This window comes from Trachemys scripta, chromosome 9 (genome assembly GCF_013100865.1).
Source record: "Trachemys scripta elegans isolate TJP31775 chromosome 9, CAS_Tse_1.0, whole genome shotgun sequence".
In the NCBI taxonomy this organism is placed as follows: Eukaryota; Metazoa; Chordata; order Testudines; family Emydidae; genus Trachemys; species Trachemys scripta.
In genome coordinates, this window is record NC_048306.1 from 81,754,451 (window position 1) to 81,772,638 (window position 18,188).

Consider the following 18,188-nt stretch of genomic DNA (forward strand, 5'->3'; position numbering starts at 1 on the left):
AAGATTCAGGAGAGCAAGTATAATTAAGGTAAAGAACTGAAAAACTTACTGAAGGATGGGTCCTAAGGGCACAGACGTAGTTTGACTTCTATATTTGTGGGGCAGGGAGCTGCAATTAGGCTAACAGGGCTGCATGTGGGGAGGGGGGCAAATTCTGCAGCTGCCCGTGGCTTGCAGTTTGCCCCCCCAAACTATGCCCATGCCTAATGGTGGTGGTGAGCAATAGCATAAAGGTGCAAAGGGACAATGCATAGTAGCTGCAAGGAAAGCAAATAAAATGCTCAGATGTATAGACAAAGGAATTAGTCACAAAGCTCAGGAAATACTGCTGCCACTGAATAAGGCTCTTGTCAGGACTCACATGGAAAACTCTTTTCAGTCCTGGGCTCAATTCTAGAAAAAAAAAACTTGCATCAGCGTCTTGGAAACACTCCAGAAAAGAGCAACAACAATAACTTGTGAGTGGAAGGAATGTGTTATGTGAAACTGCTAAATGTGCATAAAATGCTCAGCCACGAAGGAAAAAAAAGAAGATTGAAAGAGAATTCTTTTGGTATACAAGTAACGAAGGGGGGTAAATAAAGCTTTAGAGAGGGAAACCATGAAGATGGGGCAATTCCTTTTGAACTCCTAATGCATGATAATCTACTATTGCAGTTACTGAATGGTATTAATAGAAATTAATTTAAGAACAGAATGGCTATCTGTATGAAGAGCTGTATACATTATACCTTTACAGTGATGTCAAGGGCTGCACTGTAAGGCAAGTAATAGTGTCACTGGGCTCACAGTTTCTTTCATCCATCCGTTTCTATGTTTCCATATGCTTTCATTTAAAATGAATGAACCGTCTAGGCCTGGTTACAAAGACAGCTTTTAGACTGTTTTCAGTTGGTCTTCAGCCAGACTGAATAAAACAATGGCATTGACAGGGATGAGAATTTCCCTCATTCCCAAAGCATTTAGTCCAAAGCATAGCAGTGTGATGAGGAACTAACCTTTGAGCATGCTTATTCAAAATCAAAATTTCCTTCTGCAGTCACTAGATTTCATTAAAAAGACAGTAAACCTTTAAAAACAATTTTAAATGTTACCAAAATGCTTCTTTTCACAGACTAATTGCCATATAAATGTTTAGATTCAGTGTACACATTAACATAATGCTACTCAGTGATCCACAGTCCTCCAATATTTCAATTATATCCCTATTAACATTTTTGATTCACCAGGTGCCCGCAAAACATTTTTAAAAATTGATCATTGTTGTCTTATTGTTCTGTGGTTGTACAGTACCAAGCACAATAAGATCTGTGCCTACAGCTCCAAGGCACTATGGTAATACAAATAATAATAAATAAATATGTTAAGTACTATTCTACAGAAACATGCATATTTTGGGGAAAACTTCTGTAGATACTAGGTAAGAAAAGAGGTATGTTAAGCAATAGAAGTATGGCCAAGTGATACGAGCACAGTACCTGGAGCCAGAACATCTGGATTCTATCTCCAGCTCTGACACTGGAGTTATTACAGTGGCTCGAGACAGGTGACTTAACCTTTCTGTGCCTTAGCTAAGACACTCATAAAATAATAACAGGGTTTAAATGGGACTTAAGTGGGGCATATACCTTGCGCTAGCCCTCTGCCTAGGGGAGCATTTCATTCAGTGTGCATGAAATGGAGCAGAATGCAGCCACTTTGATCTTCAATATGGAAATGCAGTCTATAGAGACTGAAGGGCCAGTGTGCAGTCTTTCACCATGACTTGGGCTGCCTTCTTTCTTGGATCATGTTAGCGTTCTGCATACAGTAATTTGAAGTCTCTGTGGGCTGCACACTATAGTAAAGTTGAGACAGACTGTGCTGCATTCTAGTACCTCATGGGCTGTATTTCGGTCACCCCTGCTGTATAAGAAAAAAAAATTGATATATTCTCCAGAGCTGGTATATAAAACCACTACATTTCAGACAGAAGAAGGAGGACACACCGCAATCAGAGAGCTATATAATAAAGCATTCCTTATTCTAATGGGATGGCTAATAAAGTGTTTGTTTCATTGTATAAAAAGAGTTTTCATAATGGGGTGTGAATGCAGATAGGATCCAAAGTACAAGAGCCTTTTACCAGAGAAAGAATAACAACAGAAAGCCTAATAAAGGAGATGTGTATTCAATAACGTTAAATACAGCCCCTGCCTCAGTGGTATGTTGTCATATTTTGAAACATTTTCACTAGAGACAGTAGTAATTTAAAAAAAAAAACCTAAAATGTGAAAGCTAATCATTGATTCACTTGAGTATTTACTATCCAGAATGTTCAGTGGACTTGATTGATCAGGGTAACGCAAAACAGTGAGTCCACAAGCACTAGAATTTTATAGCATCTATAAAGTTCTGTATACAGTTTTTGCTCAATTTTATTCTGTTAAACTAAACATTTGGTATCATATGGCATTTTAAGTGTTTTGATTTATGTTAACACAGCAATTGCATCTGTAATAAACATTCCAAAGTATGGGTTTAAGAGTAATCTACTGTATTTATTTGTGACATAAACACTTACCTGAAATGCATTTGAGAATCATCTTAGATTTAACTGATACTGTACATTAAAGATATTACGCTTCAGACACATCAAGGTCATCCCCAAGGTGAAGACTGTAGTTATGGTTGGGGTAGGGGGAAGAGGGAAGCACAAGTAATATGGCAACAATTTTGCACTTAAAGGTGGAAAAATATCCTATATTTCTCTTAATAAATAATTTAGATAGCATAGTTTCTATATTAAATTATATTATAAAGTGTCCGTGTTCTATTTAAAACAGTATCATTGCAATGCCATTGATAATAATCTTAAAAATGTGACCATGACAATAGCATAAAAACATTGACATTTTTGAAATGGACTTAGTCAAATTACATTCATTTCAGGTTTACTCAGGCTCCCTCAAAGACACAAAGAAGAAACAGAAACTCTGTGAATAGATAGACAGCTTTAGTTTCTGCAGTTGTCTATCCTGAACCTACATTCACATTAAAATAAATTTAAAAAGGTATTAGGGATTAATCTGCATTATATTTTTGAGTGTCAATAGGCTGCTTCCTCCCTCCTGCAGTAAAACCTACAGGAGAGGAGTTAGGGGAGGAAAATACAATGAGGATCCCCTCAAGGAGTTTGTCCCCATCATTCTGTCAGATGGACAAGGAGCCCTGCAGATGCTCTTTGCTCTGTAACAATTAATCTTGTTACCTAAATCCTGTATCCTAATCTGCCTGGCCACAAATTACCCTCTAGCTCCCCCAAGTGGACCATTAAGCTAGAAAGCTTTTTATGTTGCTTTTTCTATGAAATAGTGCACATTAAAGATCAGATCCTCTGCTCATGTAAATTGACACAGTTGCATTGAGTTTGAGGGAGCTAAGCTGATTTACAACAGCTGAATATCTGGCTCAGAAACTTTGTTCTTTTCATTACTGTGTCTTGCACTTATGTATTAGACAAACCAGTTTTCTCTTAGCATATGTAATTCAAAAATAGAGATTGTTTTAAGTGAAATTTTAGTACTCATAGAATTTGGCAGATTGACAGCTGGAAATGTTTGTCCAATATTTATTGACAGAACAGATACAGCACAGGCAGTGTACAGTTGAGTATATTTAACAAACAGTAAGTATAAATAAAATGTGTTTTTAGGAGACAGGAAGTTCCAGATTTGTCCTCCACATAAACTGTGCCAAATTGTAGGAAATACCCTTATTCTTAGTTTTCTGTCTATAAACGAATAGATAATTTGTGAAGGTATTGTCAAAAGCTATTATTACCATATTATTTCCTCCTTCAGTAGGAAGGAACAAATTCTGGTTAAGGTACTGGATTGTGACTCAGGAGAGCTCTATTCAGTCCCGTTTCTGCAAAGATTTCTTTGTGAATTCAAATAAATCACTTAATCACTCCGGGCCTGTTCCCCTATCTTCTGTTTTTATGTCAAAAATGTTAAAAAAAATACTATGCCAGTAACTAACAAATTAACCAGACTTGCAATAACAATATCTCTCTGTGGACAGAAGCATTTGTGAGGGTCTAGTAGAAATATTTCAAACTGATCTTACTGAAATCCAGCCTCCATTCACAGTTCTGTAATATGATCTTGTTTTTTTCAGACATCTGCAATAATCCTCAATGGGCAAGTTTCCACTCCTTTAAACTTGGCAAAGGCACATAACAAGGTTATCCATCACAATCTGCTACTTAATTCAAAGACTGCTGAAACAACAGTCATGAGGACTAGACAGGCGGATCAACTAATATTTCAACCTACAGAATTTCAGTGGATGAAATTTCAGCCTCTTTGTTGATTCCAGAATTATTTGAAAGTCTATCTCAATTTTCTTGAATGGCTGCTGACCAAGTTAATGAAAGAGACAAGGTAGGTGGGGAAGAATAATCTGAAAGTGAACTTTTAGTAATCTTCGTTCACTGTGTACACCGCAAATTCAGCACCTTTAATTCCATCACGCTGAAAAGGTAGTTGAAGACTTTGGCATAAGCATTTCTGCCAATATAAAAACAAAATTTTAATTAAATGGCTCTAGAATAACATCTGCCACTTAGTGCTATACACATAGATCCCAGTTTACTGCTGGTGTAAGAAGAAAGTGAAACTTCAGTAAAGCCAAGAGAGGGGCACCCTGTTACATGTGGCCAAAAGTTGGACTGTTATGGGTAGTACATTTTGGGAAGCAATCAGCCTTAGTAAAATGGTTATAATACTGAAATGTAATACACTGTTATGACACATCGGTACTTTTATTGCTTTTAAATGAGGGCTCTGGGCAAATGTTACATGTCCTTTCACTCCCTTGTCACAGTTTGGCCCTTAATATTTCTTTTTTTCACTGTGTAATTACTGGAAAGAGGGGTAAAGAAAACATTCAAGAAAAATATTTAAAAATTAAAAATCAAATCTGACCATATGGAGGGAAAGTTTGGCTAACTCCATGGCAAAGGAGAAGTGAATAGATTAGGGGCAAAGAATTGCTGGCTGTGTTCGGTACTTAGCAACTTCAGATCAAGGCAGATAGTATGTAGACAAGGCAAACCTGTTTGAGGGAGAAATTAAGTTTTGCCTGGGCCTTCTAGGTAAAAAAAAAAAAGGGGAAACAAAAAGAGCTAGTCTTCTGAAGGATTCATTGTTGCTCTGATCATATTTGGTCTTTTGATAGAAAATTCTTTCGAGTCAAAACCAAGATTTGCTAAATAACAAAATAGTCTGTTTCCAGTTGCATGTACAGGACACAATTTTGTCCTTGCTGAAGCAGTAGGAATACTTAAGATGCTTACATTCATTGATATACATTGGTGCAGGTATGATTTCTGGTATCACAAAATGTGCAGCCATGTACAGAATCAGATATGCCACGCTAACGCTATGAGTAGCGCAACAGGAGGAACAGTGTTGTTAAGTAGAAAGAGGGCCAATGATCTTCCTCATGGACAAAGGAACATCAAACGCCTAACACGTTCAGCAGATGCTGCCTTTTATTAACTATTATATAGCTTGCTATGCGCCACTGCGCCTTTTTGGCCATACAGCTGTGATCTAGCCCACGTTATGTAAATAATAGCATGTGCACAGAACAAGTGATTGTATAGCACTTAGGGCCTAATTCTGATCTCATACCTCTGGAAACCAGGAGTAATACCTCCACTGAAGTCCATGATATTACACTGGTATGAAATTGGGGTATATGAGATCAGAATGAGCCCCTCAGTCTTAGATGAAGTTAAGGAGATGTTGCTGTTCCAGTCCTATGATTCTATGATCACTTCTACTGGGCGTTCAACCTACTTTATGTGCATGTTCTTATGCAGTCACAGAGTGACATCACCAGGTAAAATAACACCAGTGTCAGCTTTTCTTAAGTCAGGACTCCTGCCCCAGCCCAGGAAACGAGCAAGGGAGGCTGGGGAGAGTGGGGGCGGGGCACAGGGCAGGGGCAGAGCCCAGGGTGTTCTCCTGAGCTCAGCAGCGCCACAGCAGGTGACGTGAACACCTGCGACGAAGAGGGCGGGGTGCTGCTAGGCCGCGCTGCATTATGGGCAACGTCTGCTGGCCTAAGAGGCGGGCACCATGGGTCGTTATTTTTCCCACGTGACAGCCAGTAGACGGGGATCAGCTGACTTGTTCTCACGTGACCTGCTACAGCTTCTCGGATCCTACTCCGGGAAGCCGGGGCCGCGCCGCGATGGTGGAGCCGGGCGGTGAGGAGGCGCGGCCGCTGCTGGACTCGGCGCACAATGACTGTCCCCAGCGCAAGGGGCTGCCGGCCCTGTGCGACCCGCGGCGGCTGGCCCACCGGCTGCTGGTCCTGGCCTTTATGTGCTTCCTGGGCTTCGGTAAGTCCCGCCTCTCTGGAGCCGCTCCAGCGGCAGCGAGCCTCGCGGATCCCCTCTGCCCCAGCCCCCTTGTCCCCCCATGCCCAGTTCCTTAGCGGCAGGACTGGGACCGGGCTCCTCATCTGCCCATGGTTAGGAGGGCGGCAGAGCCTCCCACTGCCCCACCCACCCCCGCGCAGTTCACCCAACCTTGCGTCCTGTCCCCTCAACAAGGTCCTGGGACCGGGTCCCTGTTATCTCCTGGCTTTGTTCTGTCTTTGTTCCTGGGGCCAAACCGTGTCCGGGGCTGTAAACACTAAACCTACAGCCGTGTCCCGTCTGCACAGGTCTGTTGCCACAGGTAGGATTAAGAGTCCTCCTGGAGATGAACATTTACATTTTATGGCAGGGCTTGTTAAAGGTTGGGAGGCTGATAGGTTTAGTATCTGTTCTTATTTCTTCCATCTTAAGTTTTAAAAATTCTTCTATATAAACCTTCCCTCTTCTTTTATTTTCTTTCAAATTTGAGATGTGGTTCCCTGACTTGAATTATGCTGTATAGGCAGGCGCTAAGTTTATTTTCTTTTGGCCTTCTTTGTATTTCACCACACTGTGGCAAAACATACAAACCCATTATTGATGCAAATGTGCTTTTCTTGAGTTTGAAGCCTCCACAAGTTCTGAACAAGAAAATCAGGGCTGGGTCTGGTCTGCTTGCCTGCATAGAAGTTATCACTGCACACCAAAATCACTGCAGGCATTATATACTGACACATGGAGAGCAGGGAGTTACTTCACAAGTGGAGAACCAGTGTTGACAGAGCCAATTCAATCAGGGTGGATGTAGTCCACTCCCAATAATAGATGAGGAGGTGTCAATTCCTGGACCAGTCAACACAAGAGATCCACTTCCTGGACACTACAATACAAATAATTGATGGTCACATAAACACCACCCTATACCGGAAACCTACTGACCGCTATACGTACCTACATGCCTCCAGCTTCCATCCAAGACACATCACACGATCCATTGTCTACAGCCAAGCCCTAAGATACAACCGAATTTGCTCCAACCCCTCAGACAGAGACAAACACCTACAAGAACTTTATCAAGCATTCGTAAAACTACAATACCCACCTGGGGTAGTGAGGAAACAGATTGACAGAGCAAGACGGGTACCCAGAAATCACCTACTGCAGGACAGGCCCAACAAGGACAATAACAGAACACCACTGGCCATCACATACAGCCCCCAGCTAAAATCTCTCCAGCGCATTATCCACGATCTACAACCTATCCTAGAAAATGATCCCTCACTCTCACAGACCTTGGGAGGCAGGCCAGTCCTCGCTTACAGACAACCCCCCAACCTGAAGCAAATACTCACCAGCAACTACACACCACACCACAGAAACATCAACCCAGGAACCTATCCCTGTAGCAAACCTCGTTGCCTACTCTGTCCCCATATCTACTCTGGAAACAGCATCACAGGACCCAGCCACACCATCAGGGGCTCATTCACCTGCACATCCACTAATGTCATATATGCCATCATGTGCCAGCAATGCCCCTCTGCCATGTACATTGGCCAAACCGGACAGTCCCTCCGCAAAAGAATAAATGGACACAAATCGGACATCAGGAATGGTAACATACATAAGCCAGTAAGTGAACACTTCAATCTCCCTGGTCATTCGATCACAGATTTAAAAGTCACTATCATTGAACAAAAAAACTTCAGAAACAGACTTCAAAGAGAAACAGCAGAACTAAAATTCATTTGCAAATTTAACACCATTAATCTGGGCTTGAATAGGGACTGGGAGTGGCTGGCTCACTACAGAAGCAGCTTTTCCTCTCCTGGAATTGACACCTCCTCATCTATTATTGGGAGTGGACTACATCCACCCTGATTGAATTGGCTCTGTCAACACTGGTTCTCCACTTGTGAAGTAACTCCCTGCTCTCCATGTGTCAGTATATAATGCCTGCATCTGTAACTTTCACTCTATGCATCCGAAGAAGTGAGGTTTTTACTCACGAAAGCTTATGCCCAAATAAATCTGTTAGTCTTTAAGGTGCCACCAGACTCCTTGTTGTTTTTGTAGATACAGACTAACACGGCTACCCCCTGATACTTGACACCAAAATCACTGTCTACCTCTCAGCTAGCATAAACTCTCACAGCTTGTGATTGTAATATGACAGTCCTCAGGGTTGAGAAGTTTAATTTGAAATGATCATGGGCTAAAACATGTTTAGATATGTGTTGTTAATAGTGGTCATTATGCACTGAACTTGATGCAAACAGTATGTAGAGACACATTCAAGTTAAATCTTACTTTACTAATTCTTTGAGTTACTAAAAACTTAATTAACTTTACTCCATCCAACCTGGACAAGGAAAATAAAGTACAAAAAGAGAAGTCACTCTTATTTTTCAGTCTGACTTTCTGGTGCACTAGTGCAGTGCTACAATGTTTAAATTGTGAACACTGCACAGGAATATTTGAATCCAAACACCCTTTCGCTGATGCTTTTTAAAGTAATGTTTGCAGTAGGTTTTACAGACTTTTTACAAAAGGAAACTGTCAGAAGCATGGACATCTTCAGTTTAAAGAACCACATTTTAATCAAATGCCGTTTATGTGGTTTTTGAAGGTTCATTACTTATTCGGTACGGTTATGAGCATTTTCCTGATAGCAGGAAGGGCCTTGTGTTATCAAAGAAAAATAGCTCCTGTATGAGCACTGCCACTTGTATTTTTGCAGTAACAAACCTTGGGTGTGGTTAGTGTAAATGCAGAAGAATAGATGTTCCAGAGGGGCAGTAATGGTTAAGATAAGTGTTTCTCTGTTCAAGGGCTAGTAATGATGCTGTGGTATGAAACTAATTTAAACGAAAAACCTGTCCAAAAAGTTATATCTTGCATTGACATGGACAAGAACTTGCTTTTATTCACAAGACCAGTTACTATTTAAGTATGTGAATGCTTTATATTGTCTGCTTAATTTATTTCCTAGCAGTTTGTTAAACAAACGGAAGATGAATGTCACTGATTGGATTTGTGTGGGTTGTGGTTTTTTTTTTTTTTTTTTTGACATTTAGTAAGAAATTTGTTTTAACTGGAAAGATTAATAGTTTTAAAGCTGTTAAAATAGCATTATAAAATACAACATTTTTTGTTTGTTTGTAATTTTATCACAAACTTTTGCAATATTCTTCATTAAGTTCTGAGAGAAATGAATTTAGTAGGCAGAAATGGAAGCAACTTCTGTTATCTGTGGCATGATTTCTTGCAAATGTCATTTAAAATGCAATCCAACTTGATTTGTTGCACTTTCCACATGGAAAGTGACTAGATCGTCTTTACTGAGATAATCTTAGTTTTGTATTCAGTATTTCTAAATAGTTTGTCTAAGCTTATTTAGTATCTTCATTCTCCCCGTAGGTAGCTATTTTTGCTATGACAATCCAGCAGCTCTGCAGACTCAGGTTCAAAGGGTAAGTGGTGAAAATTCCTTACATATAATAACTGACTCTTTTGGGGGGATTGTTTTTAGTAATAAGCGTACTTCTGAATAACCTAAAGAGGACTTTAAGCATGCATTAGTGGAATGGGGAAATCAGCCATGTAATTTAATTAACCAGTGGGTTGACTACTTACCTTTATAACAAGAGCATTGTCAAGTACTGTAGCTTAGGTTTTAAATCTAAAACTACTGTATATGTGCAATACTTGACGTTCCTTATCAAGATGAGAGTTCATGAACTGGAATAATTCACTCGGTGTACATGCAAATAACCGGATACTCATGAGTGAGACCTTCTTGTGACTCTTCAGTGTTCTCTACATGAGCTGCAACCTGCCTATCTGGAATAGTACATTTGCATGTCCATTTGGCCGTGGTCAGTTACACCTGCCAGTTCCTTCTTTATTTAAAAAAGGAGTTGGGGGGGTAGAACTATGGCTGAGACTTGGTGCTGATTTTTCCCTGAGGAACCATAACTTTCCCATGCTGCATGTATTAAAGGCATTAAGGCGATGTCCACACTATGGACCTTACAGCGGCACAGCTGTGCTGCTGTAAGGTCTCCTGTGTAGTCACTCTATGCAAGCAAGGGAGAGTTCTGCTACTAGCATAATTAAACCTCGCCCAACAAGTGGCGGAAGCTATCTTCTGCTGACCTAGTGGTATCCACACCAACGCTTGGTGAAACTTATGTCGCTAAGGCGTGTGGTTTCCTCCCACAACCCCTAACAAAAAAAAATTTTGTGGACAAAGTGATAGTGTAGACAAAGCTTAAGGCTAGTGTCATGTGCAGGAATAAAACAAAAATACTGCATATATTGAATGTAGCAGAGTTAGTTGATTTGGGAACGATATTTTTATTCAATGACTTCTTGCTTTTTGAAATGAACTGCTATGTAACATTCGAGTAGCTTTCTGCATTTAATTATAGATGAGCTTGTGGAATAATGCTGCATAAGATCTACCAGATTCTTCTCTTTATGTGATTGCAGTAAGCACGGCCTCTTGCTTTAAAATCAAGGGTGAAAATGACTGAAATGTTGCTTTCAAATTGCTCTCTAATTGAAGTTCTCAAACTCTAGAAAAGCGATGACCATCTGAAAATTTATTGATTATGTTGCAAGGAAGGAGTTGAGGACATGGAAAAAGTCTGGGCCATTATTCTGTAACTATTGATTCTATCTAAGTTCCTATACTGTGCTTATCACCATAGTACCTGATCACCTTCCGGTAGTGCATTAAACAGTGTGATTAACATCCATGACCCTTACTGAGTAGTATCTGTGCACAAATAATCCCACTCACTTAGTTGGGGCTACTCATGTGGGTAAATGCTACTCATGCTACTCATTACAAGTAAAAATTGCATAGTTGGGCTCTCTGTAAACCAAAACCAAGAGGAAATAATTACACTAGTGTAGTTTACTCAAAGACAAATTGGTATGCAAAATTCATCGGTATTTTGCATGTTGAAGGTTCTCGATTTAAACTTGTTTATATACCTGCCAAAATTTTGCTTATTTCTTGTGTTATCTTAACCCTAATTTCAACACTGAACCATGTTGTTTTTCAAGAGATTATAGAAATCAGCTTGGAGGTTAGTTTGTTTTTAACATTCTGTAAGAATACAGTTCACATCTGACTGTTCTAGGGTATTTGCCTTTTGTGTTGCTTGATGCCATTCTTCTGCATGTCAGCAGTAAGAAGACTTCTTCTCTATATCCAGGCTTCACTTGTGCTTAAGGTTTGGGGTGGGCAGGAGCAGTATGACTGAAATCTTCAAAAAATTGTAGATGTAAAAGCAGTTTTAGGGGCAAATCTAAGGGCTTGTCTACACTGCTGCTTAAGTCAATGTAACTTACGTTGCTCAGGGGTGTGAAAAAGCCGCTTCTCCAAGTGATGCAAGTTACATCGACCTAGTGCTGGTGTGGACAGTGCTTAAGTTGGGGGGAGACACTGACATAGCTTCCGTCTCTTGTTGAGGTAGAGTAATTAAGCCAATGGGAGAGCACTCTCCTGTCAGCATAGCGTGTCTTTACCAGACATACTACAGGCTGTGCTGATATAGCGTGCTACTGTAGACTAGCCCTAAGACTGCAGGGGATGAGGAGGCGGCAGGATTTGGGGATCTGTGGCGACGAAAAAGGAAGGAGACAGAGCACCAGGTCTTGGTAGCCGAAAAGCCTCCCAGGGACTTTTCACTGGGGTTTTTATTATCTTACTTTTCTGTTTACAACACTTGTAAGTGGTTCAATTTTTGCGCATAAGAGGAGCATACAATACTCAACATGACTTAACAAGCCCATATCTTGTGCACGTGAAAGCGAGCAGTGAGGGTGATGATTAGGTCAGCCAATAAGTTTCTTAATCACAGGCGTGGGGGTGTAGGCCGCTCCGGCCTCACAGCCACGGGCGCAGTGTGCTGCAGCTGTGAACTAGCGATTCGGGAGCTGTGTGTCTCTACAGGGATCCCATACAGAAGGTTTGCATTTGCTGCATCCCATTGAGCCATGCTCAGGGTGGAATCTATTCTGCGCATCTCTGGAGGCAAAGCAAGGACCTGGGGATTTCTAGCTGAGCCTGGAGTACAGTATCTCCCGGGAAGAGATCCTCTCTACCACCCCTCTCCCTGGCAGGGATGACTTTAAAAAAAAAAAAAAAAAAAAAAAAACCCTTTCATTTCTTCCATGTATTATTTACTTTCCATAACTATATAAATAATAAAATTATATATTATGTACATTGCGTCATATATGCTGTTGATCGGTTATTAATGAGGTCCGTTTCACATGTGTGGGTCCCTGCCACTCTCTAGGGGTGTGCTAGGGTGACCAGATGTTCCGATTTTATAAGGACAGTCCCAATTTTTGGGTCTTTTTCTTATATAGGATCCTATTACCCCCCCACCCCCTGTCCCAATTTTTCACACTTGCTGTCTGGTCACCCTGTTGTGCACCTGTGTGGGTCCCAGCTGCTCCCTGCCCCCCTCATTGAAGCAGGTGTGCAGGGTTACTGCCCTGGGAACTGCAGGGCACCAGTGGACATGGGGCTGGCTGGAGGCAGGGCAGGGGCTGACCGGAGGTAGGGTCTGGCTGCAGGCAGGGCAAGGGGTGGGGGGCTGGCTGGAGACAGGGGTGTGTGGGGCGGGCTGGCTTCAAGCAGGGCCGCGGGGGGTGTGGCATGGGTTGGCAGGGCTGGAGACAGAGGAGTGCGGGACTGGCTGGCTTCAGGCAGGGGGGTGCGGCAGTGGTTCGCTGGAGACAGGGCAGGGGGTGCGGCAGGACTGGCTGCAGGCAGGGAAGGGGGTGCAGGGCTGGTGTGGGCAGGGGTTGTATGGGGCTGGCTGGCTTTGGGCAGGGCTGCAGGGGGGTGCGGCAGGGGTTGTCTGGAGACAGAGCAGAGGGTGCAGGAGGGGTTGGCTGTGGGCAGGGGATGTAGGGGTTGGCTGTGGGCAGGGCAGGGGGCGCGGAGCTGGTGCGGGCAGGACAGGGAGTGCAGGGCTGGTGCGGGCAGGGGGGGCGGGGCTGGTGCGAGCAGGGCAGGGGGTGCAGCAGAGGCAGCTGGAGCCCCAGCCCTTTAAATAGCCGCAGGAGCCCAGGGGAAGCGGCAGGGCTCCAGCGGCTATTTAAAGGGCCGAGGCAGTAGAGGCAGCGGGAGCCCCAGACTTTTTAAATAGCCCCCAGAGCCCCGCAGCCCTCCCCCAGGGCTCCAGCAGAGGGGCTCTAGTGGCAATTTAAAGGGCCTGGGCCCTTTAAATTGCCCCCTGGGGAAGCTGGGCCATCCCAGTACGGTGCACTGCTCTTGCCGGTACGCCGTACCGGGACTTGGGCGCGGGGCCCGATTCAGGGGAATTGGTTGAATTGGCCTAAAGCCAGCCCTGCACCTGATGACCGTTTATCTCTTAAAAGGAAGGCTGCATTTTTAATGTTTTAATTATTAGATGCTGTCTTGTCACTGTAATTAAAATAGTGCTAAATGACACTCTCTTTTTGTAAATTTTGCATATTCTTAGGATATGAAGGTGAACACAGCTACATTCATGGCATTATATGCCTGGTATTCCTGGCCCAATGTGGTTCTCTGTTTCTTTGGAGGCTTTCTGATAGACAGAGTATTTGGAATAAGGTAAGCATGACAACAGTGTCACACTTCTAAGGATCAGGTCATTAGAAGGGGAGATGCACGTCCAGAAAAATCTCATCTACATTTTCAGTGTAGATGACATTCTATCAGCTTTCACTGAGTTTCTTTGGGTGTTTGAATCTGAACAAGCTGCAAAATCTGTTTCTTTCACAGATGTTTTTCTATAAGGTGAATAATACGTTTTGATTCTTTTAAAAAAAATGTGACTTATCAGGGTCTTTTTTACTTAAATGTATTTAAAAAAAACCCCACAACCCTGTTTAAAATGAGACTTGAAATTGACAACTTATGTTAAGGCCTACATTTACTCTAATACAGCACAATTATGTAAATAAAAATATGCTGCATCACTGAGTAATCCTCAAATTTTAATGAGTTAAAAGGCGGCATACCTTTTTAAAATTTTGTACAGAATCAGGGTAAAATATCTTTATTTTGAGGTCAACTCAAGGTTTCTAAGAATCCCAAAATCAGGTCCTGCATGAAGTATTCATATTACAATGGAGCAAATGCTGGTATTTGTTTTTCCAAATGTAAGTACTTTTCAGTTTTTATTGTGTAGAAAAACTTTTGCCTTAATTACTTCTGGGTTTCTGTTTAAGTCGCAAATGTGGAGAGACTTTTCTTCATGTGGACTATTTTATTCAAAGTTGAGAAACTAACTGGAAGATGAAAAAGCAGGAAAGTTTGTTTTCCTAATCCAATCTAGGATTAAAAACTAGTTATGGAGAGGATGAGATTTAGTTTTGAGAAGTAAGGCCAGATTTAGGTGTTTAGTGGGATTTTTCAAAAGTGCCTTAGCTGCCGAAGCACATTTACTTTTGAAATTCTGGATCATAGTGATCAGAAACAATCAGTCAATTCGTGAACTACAGCTAATACTTCTATTCTGCTTAATTACATTTAGTTTTAAATGCAAAACATGTTTTGGGAAACTTTGTTATATATCAGCACATGTAAAGTGGCTTCATAAAGTACAAAAATGCATTTTACAATACACTTTTAACTGAATTCCAATTTCCATCCAAATGCAGCTTGACACACATACTACCGTCTATACTCATTCATAAGCCAAATTTTTTTTAGTAAAAAAGGGAAGCACAAGAGAAGGGGGTCGGCTTATGAACGGGTATAGAGAGGGAGAGGTGGGACACAGTCCCTCCCCCCAACAGAGGGAGCAAGGAGAGGCAGCAGAGCCAGAAGGGAAGAGGTGCGCTGCTCTCCCCCCAGCCTCCAAAGCAGCTGCAGCCAGGCCAGAGACATCCTCCCCAGATAAGGTGGGAAGGGATGGGGTGGGGAGAGTGTGGGGGTCCCGGGCTAGGGGTGGGGTCATGTGGGGGGTGGTCACAGGGGTTACTCCCCTGATTCCCAGCTTGTCTCTTCCTCCTCCCTCCCCCCCAAATTTCCCCACCAGTTGCTGTTCTGGCCCATCAGGTTTACTTAGGTTTACCTCCGTGCCCGCGGACGCTCGAGGTAAACAAAGCATCTTGGCCCACCAGCGGCTTATCCTGATGCCTCAGAAGCCAAAGTTTGCTGACCCCTGAGCTATAGGGTCAGCTTATGAACGGGTTATAAAAATTTTCCAGAAAATTTTCCAGTTTTACTTATCCATCTTGTGGAGGTCGGCTTATAAACGAACTGGCTTATGATCGGGTATATACAGTAAGTAAAATACAGTAATCTAGCAAATAAGAAATGTGTTGTGCCATTTTCTAACATAAAAAAATGTAAAAATTAAGAATCTGGACAAATGTATGTTAGTTTATATAACTGCTTAAATACACGTTTATAGATTTAATGTATTCTTCAGATTAACAAAGTACTAAATTTAGTGGAAAGGTTATATTTGTTGCTAAGGAATGTGTTTTAATGCTTCATTATCATTATTTGGTGTAACCTTCCTTTAGACTATAGACGGTGTACACTTGAATCTAGGGATGTGATTCCCAGCACAAGGGGAGACATCTGCGTTAGCTCTGATTTAACTAACATGTTTAGAAATGGATTGTGGCTGGGGAGGCGCGAGTGGCAGGATGGACTAGCTGCCCCAAGTATGTACCCATCAGAGACCGTAGGCATGTACATGGGGGGTGGCTAGCCATTTCCACAGCTCATGCTACCACACCTATGCTCAGCACATTAGATCAGAGCTAGTACAAATGTCTCCTCAGGTTGGGAATTACACCCCAGCTCTATACGTAGACATACCCTAAGTACAAATGTAAAACAAGAATAACATTTTTAAATCAAGGTTTCCTGCTTGCTGATTTAAGCATGATTTGAATTCAGTGATTTAAATCAATCCATCCTGTTAGGAAATATTTCACAACTTTAGTTGTCTGGTTTGTGTACTAAGTTTTTACTAAGAAACTGTTTCAAGGGTAGGCAGATAGATTCACGTATCTAATACAGGCTTATTTAAAGGGGAATAGTGTCTTAACAGCTGTACTTTAAAAAAACACCACAGTACTATTTTTGAACTGCTGGGTATATGAATCTCTTGTATATGTAGTAATAGTATGAGAGTCTGGAAGTGGAAAAACTGTATAGGAGCTTTGATTCCTCCAGCCTCTGGAGTAAATATTAAGTTATGCACTCACTACAGAGCAAACTATTAGATTTTGACTACAAAGTGCTGAATGGAGCTAATACATTTCGAACATAGTGGAAAGTGGAAAGAATACATTTTCTTCAGTTTTTTTTAAAAGTATTAACCAAATCACGATAAAAGTGAGGCATGTGTGTCCTTTGCTATGAGGTTTCCTCCGGGCCCGGGCACTGGCCAATCCCCCGCTCTGCCTGTTCCTGCCCAGTTCTGCCTCTCCTCTGTGTGCCCTGTCCCCACTCCTCCCCCCGCCTGATCGTGGCAGGCGAGAGGCACTGGGAGGGAAGGGGAGAAGTTGATTAGTAGGGCCACCGGCGGATGGGAGATGCTGAGGGGGTGGGAGGGAAGCAGGCTGCTGGTGGGTGCTAAGCACCCACTCACTTTTTTCAGTCGGTGCTTTAGCCTTGGAGCACATATGGAGTCAGTGCCTATGCTGTAATGTTTTCACTGTATTCTAGTTGTCACTTTATGTATTACACTGCCTTCCTTCTAACAATGAAGATTAAAGTTACAGGTTTAAAATGAATTGGAAACTGATCATGGTACTTGAAAACCAGAACATATGCACTCCTGTTTCTCAAATCTGTTATCACCTCAGACGTGTATCTATGAACACCAAACCAGTGCAAAAGAAAGGATCAAGTATTGTTTGTAAACTATAAAAGAATCATAGGACTGGAAGGGGCCTCCAGAGATCATCTAGTCCAGTCCCCTTAATATGTTTACATATTAAATTTTAAAGTTTCGGGGAAGGAAGTATGGTATTTCCAATACAATGAATGTAACAAATACATCACTTTAGCACAAAGAAAGCTTGTATGAAGAGTGCCAGACTTTTTTTTACTGCTAATGGTCAGATAAGCAATATTTAGCCAGAGAGAGCTCTGGCATGTCCATGTAATATGGAGCTTTCTGATGTAAATTCTCTTAAATAGAGCTAGAAGTCCTGAGCCACACACTTACTCTTCCAAATAACATTTCTGCTGGTCATAGGCAATAGCAGTTTCCTCATCCTGGGGCACATGGTTAGTAACAGGTAGAAAAGAGATTTCTGGGCAGTTTGATTTAAATCTCCAAACCTAAGAACGCTTCAGAAGCACTTCTGTTTTTAATGTGTAGTAGCATTAAATATTTTCAATGTACTCTAATACCTCTGGCTTTATTTTAAAGTTTTAAATATCTCAAACTTTCATTGACAGGTTGGGCACCATAATATTCAGCTCCTTTGTTTGTGTTGGACAAGTAAGTGCAAACAAAAGGGGGCACAACAGGCTGTGTCATGTTGTTGTTGAAGGGTTTGGTGAACAAAAGGCATAGATAGCATAATTAATCTGTGCTAATTAAAATGCATCATACCCTTCCATAACTGTGCATTTCAGATAGAGGGTTTCAGGCAAAAACCAGGCTAGGATTAACAATTGTGGAATTGCCTTAAGAAACCCATAGAGGTATTTTATAAGATACCTGCTTATATTGTTCAAATTAAGATTCTTTATTATTGCAGAGTTATTTATGGTATACAG

General features: G+C 41.7%; 1 protein-coding gene across 2 annotated transcripts in view; it reads left to right on the forward strand.

The window, feature by feature from the left end:
• Positions 1-6,140: 6,140 nt before the first annotated feature.
• The window catches only part of MFSD1 (major facilitator superfamily domain containing 1), a 32,282-nt gene continuing 20,234 nt past the window's right edge, over positions 6,141-18,188 (forward strand). The window contains exons 1-4 of one of the 2 annotated variants that reach the window (XM_034781446.1): positions 6,141-6,397; positions 9,836-9,888; positions 13,930-14,042; positions 17,865-17,907. In XM_034781446.1, coding sequence (XP_034637337.1) covers positions 6,247-6,397; positions 9,836-9,888; positions 13,930-14,042; positions 17,865-17,907 — 360 coding nt within the window. In that variant the 5' untranslated portion in view covers positions 6,141-6,246. The remainder of the gene's footprint in view (positions 6,398-9,835; positions 9,889-13,929; positions 14,043-17,864; positions 17,908-18,188) is intronic. The other variant, XM_034781448.1, reaches the window with a different exon arrangement.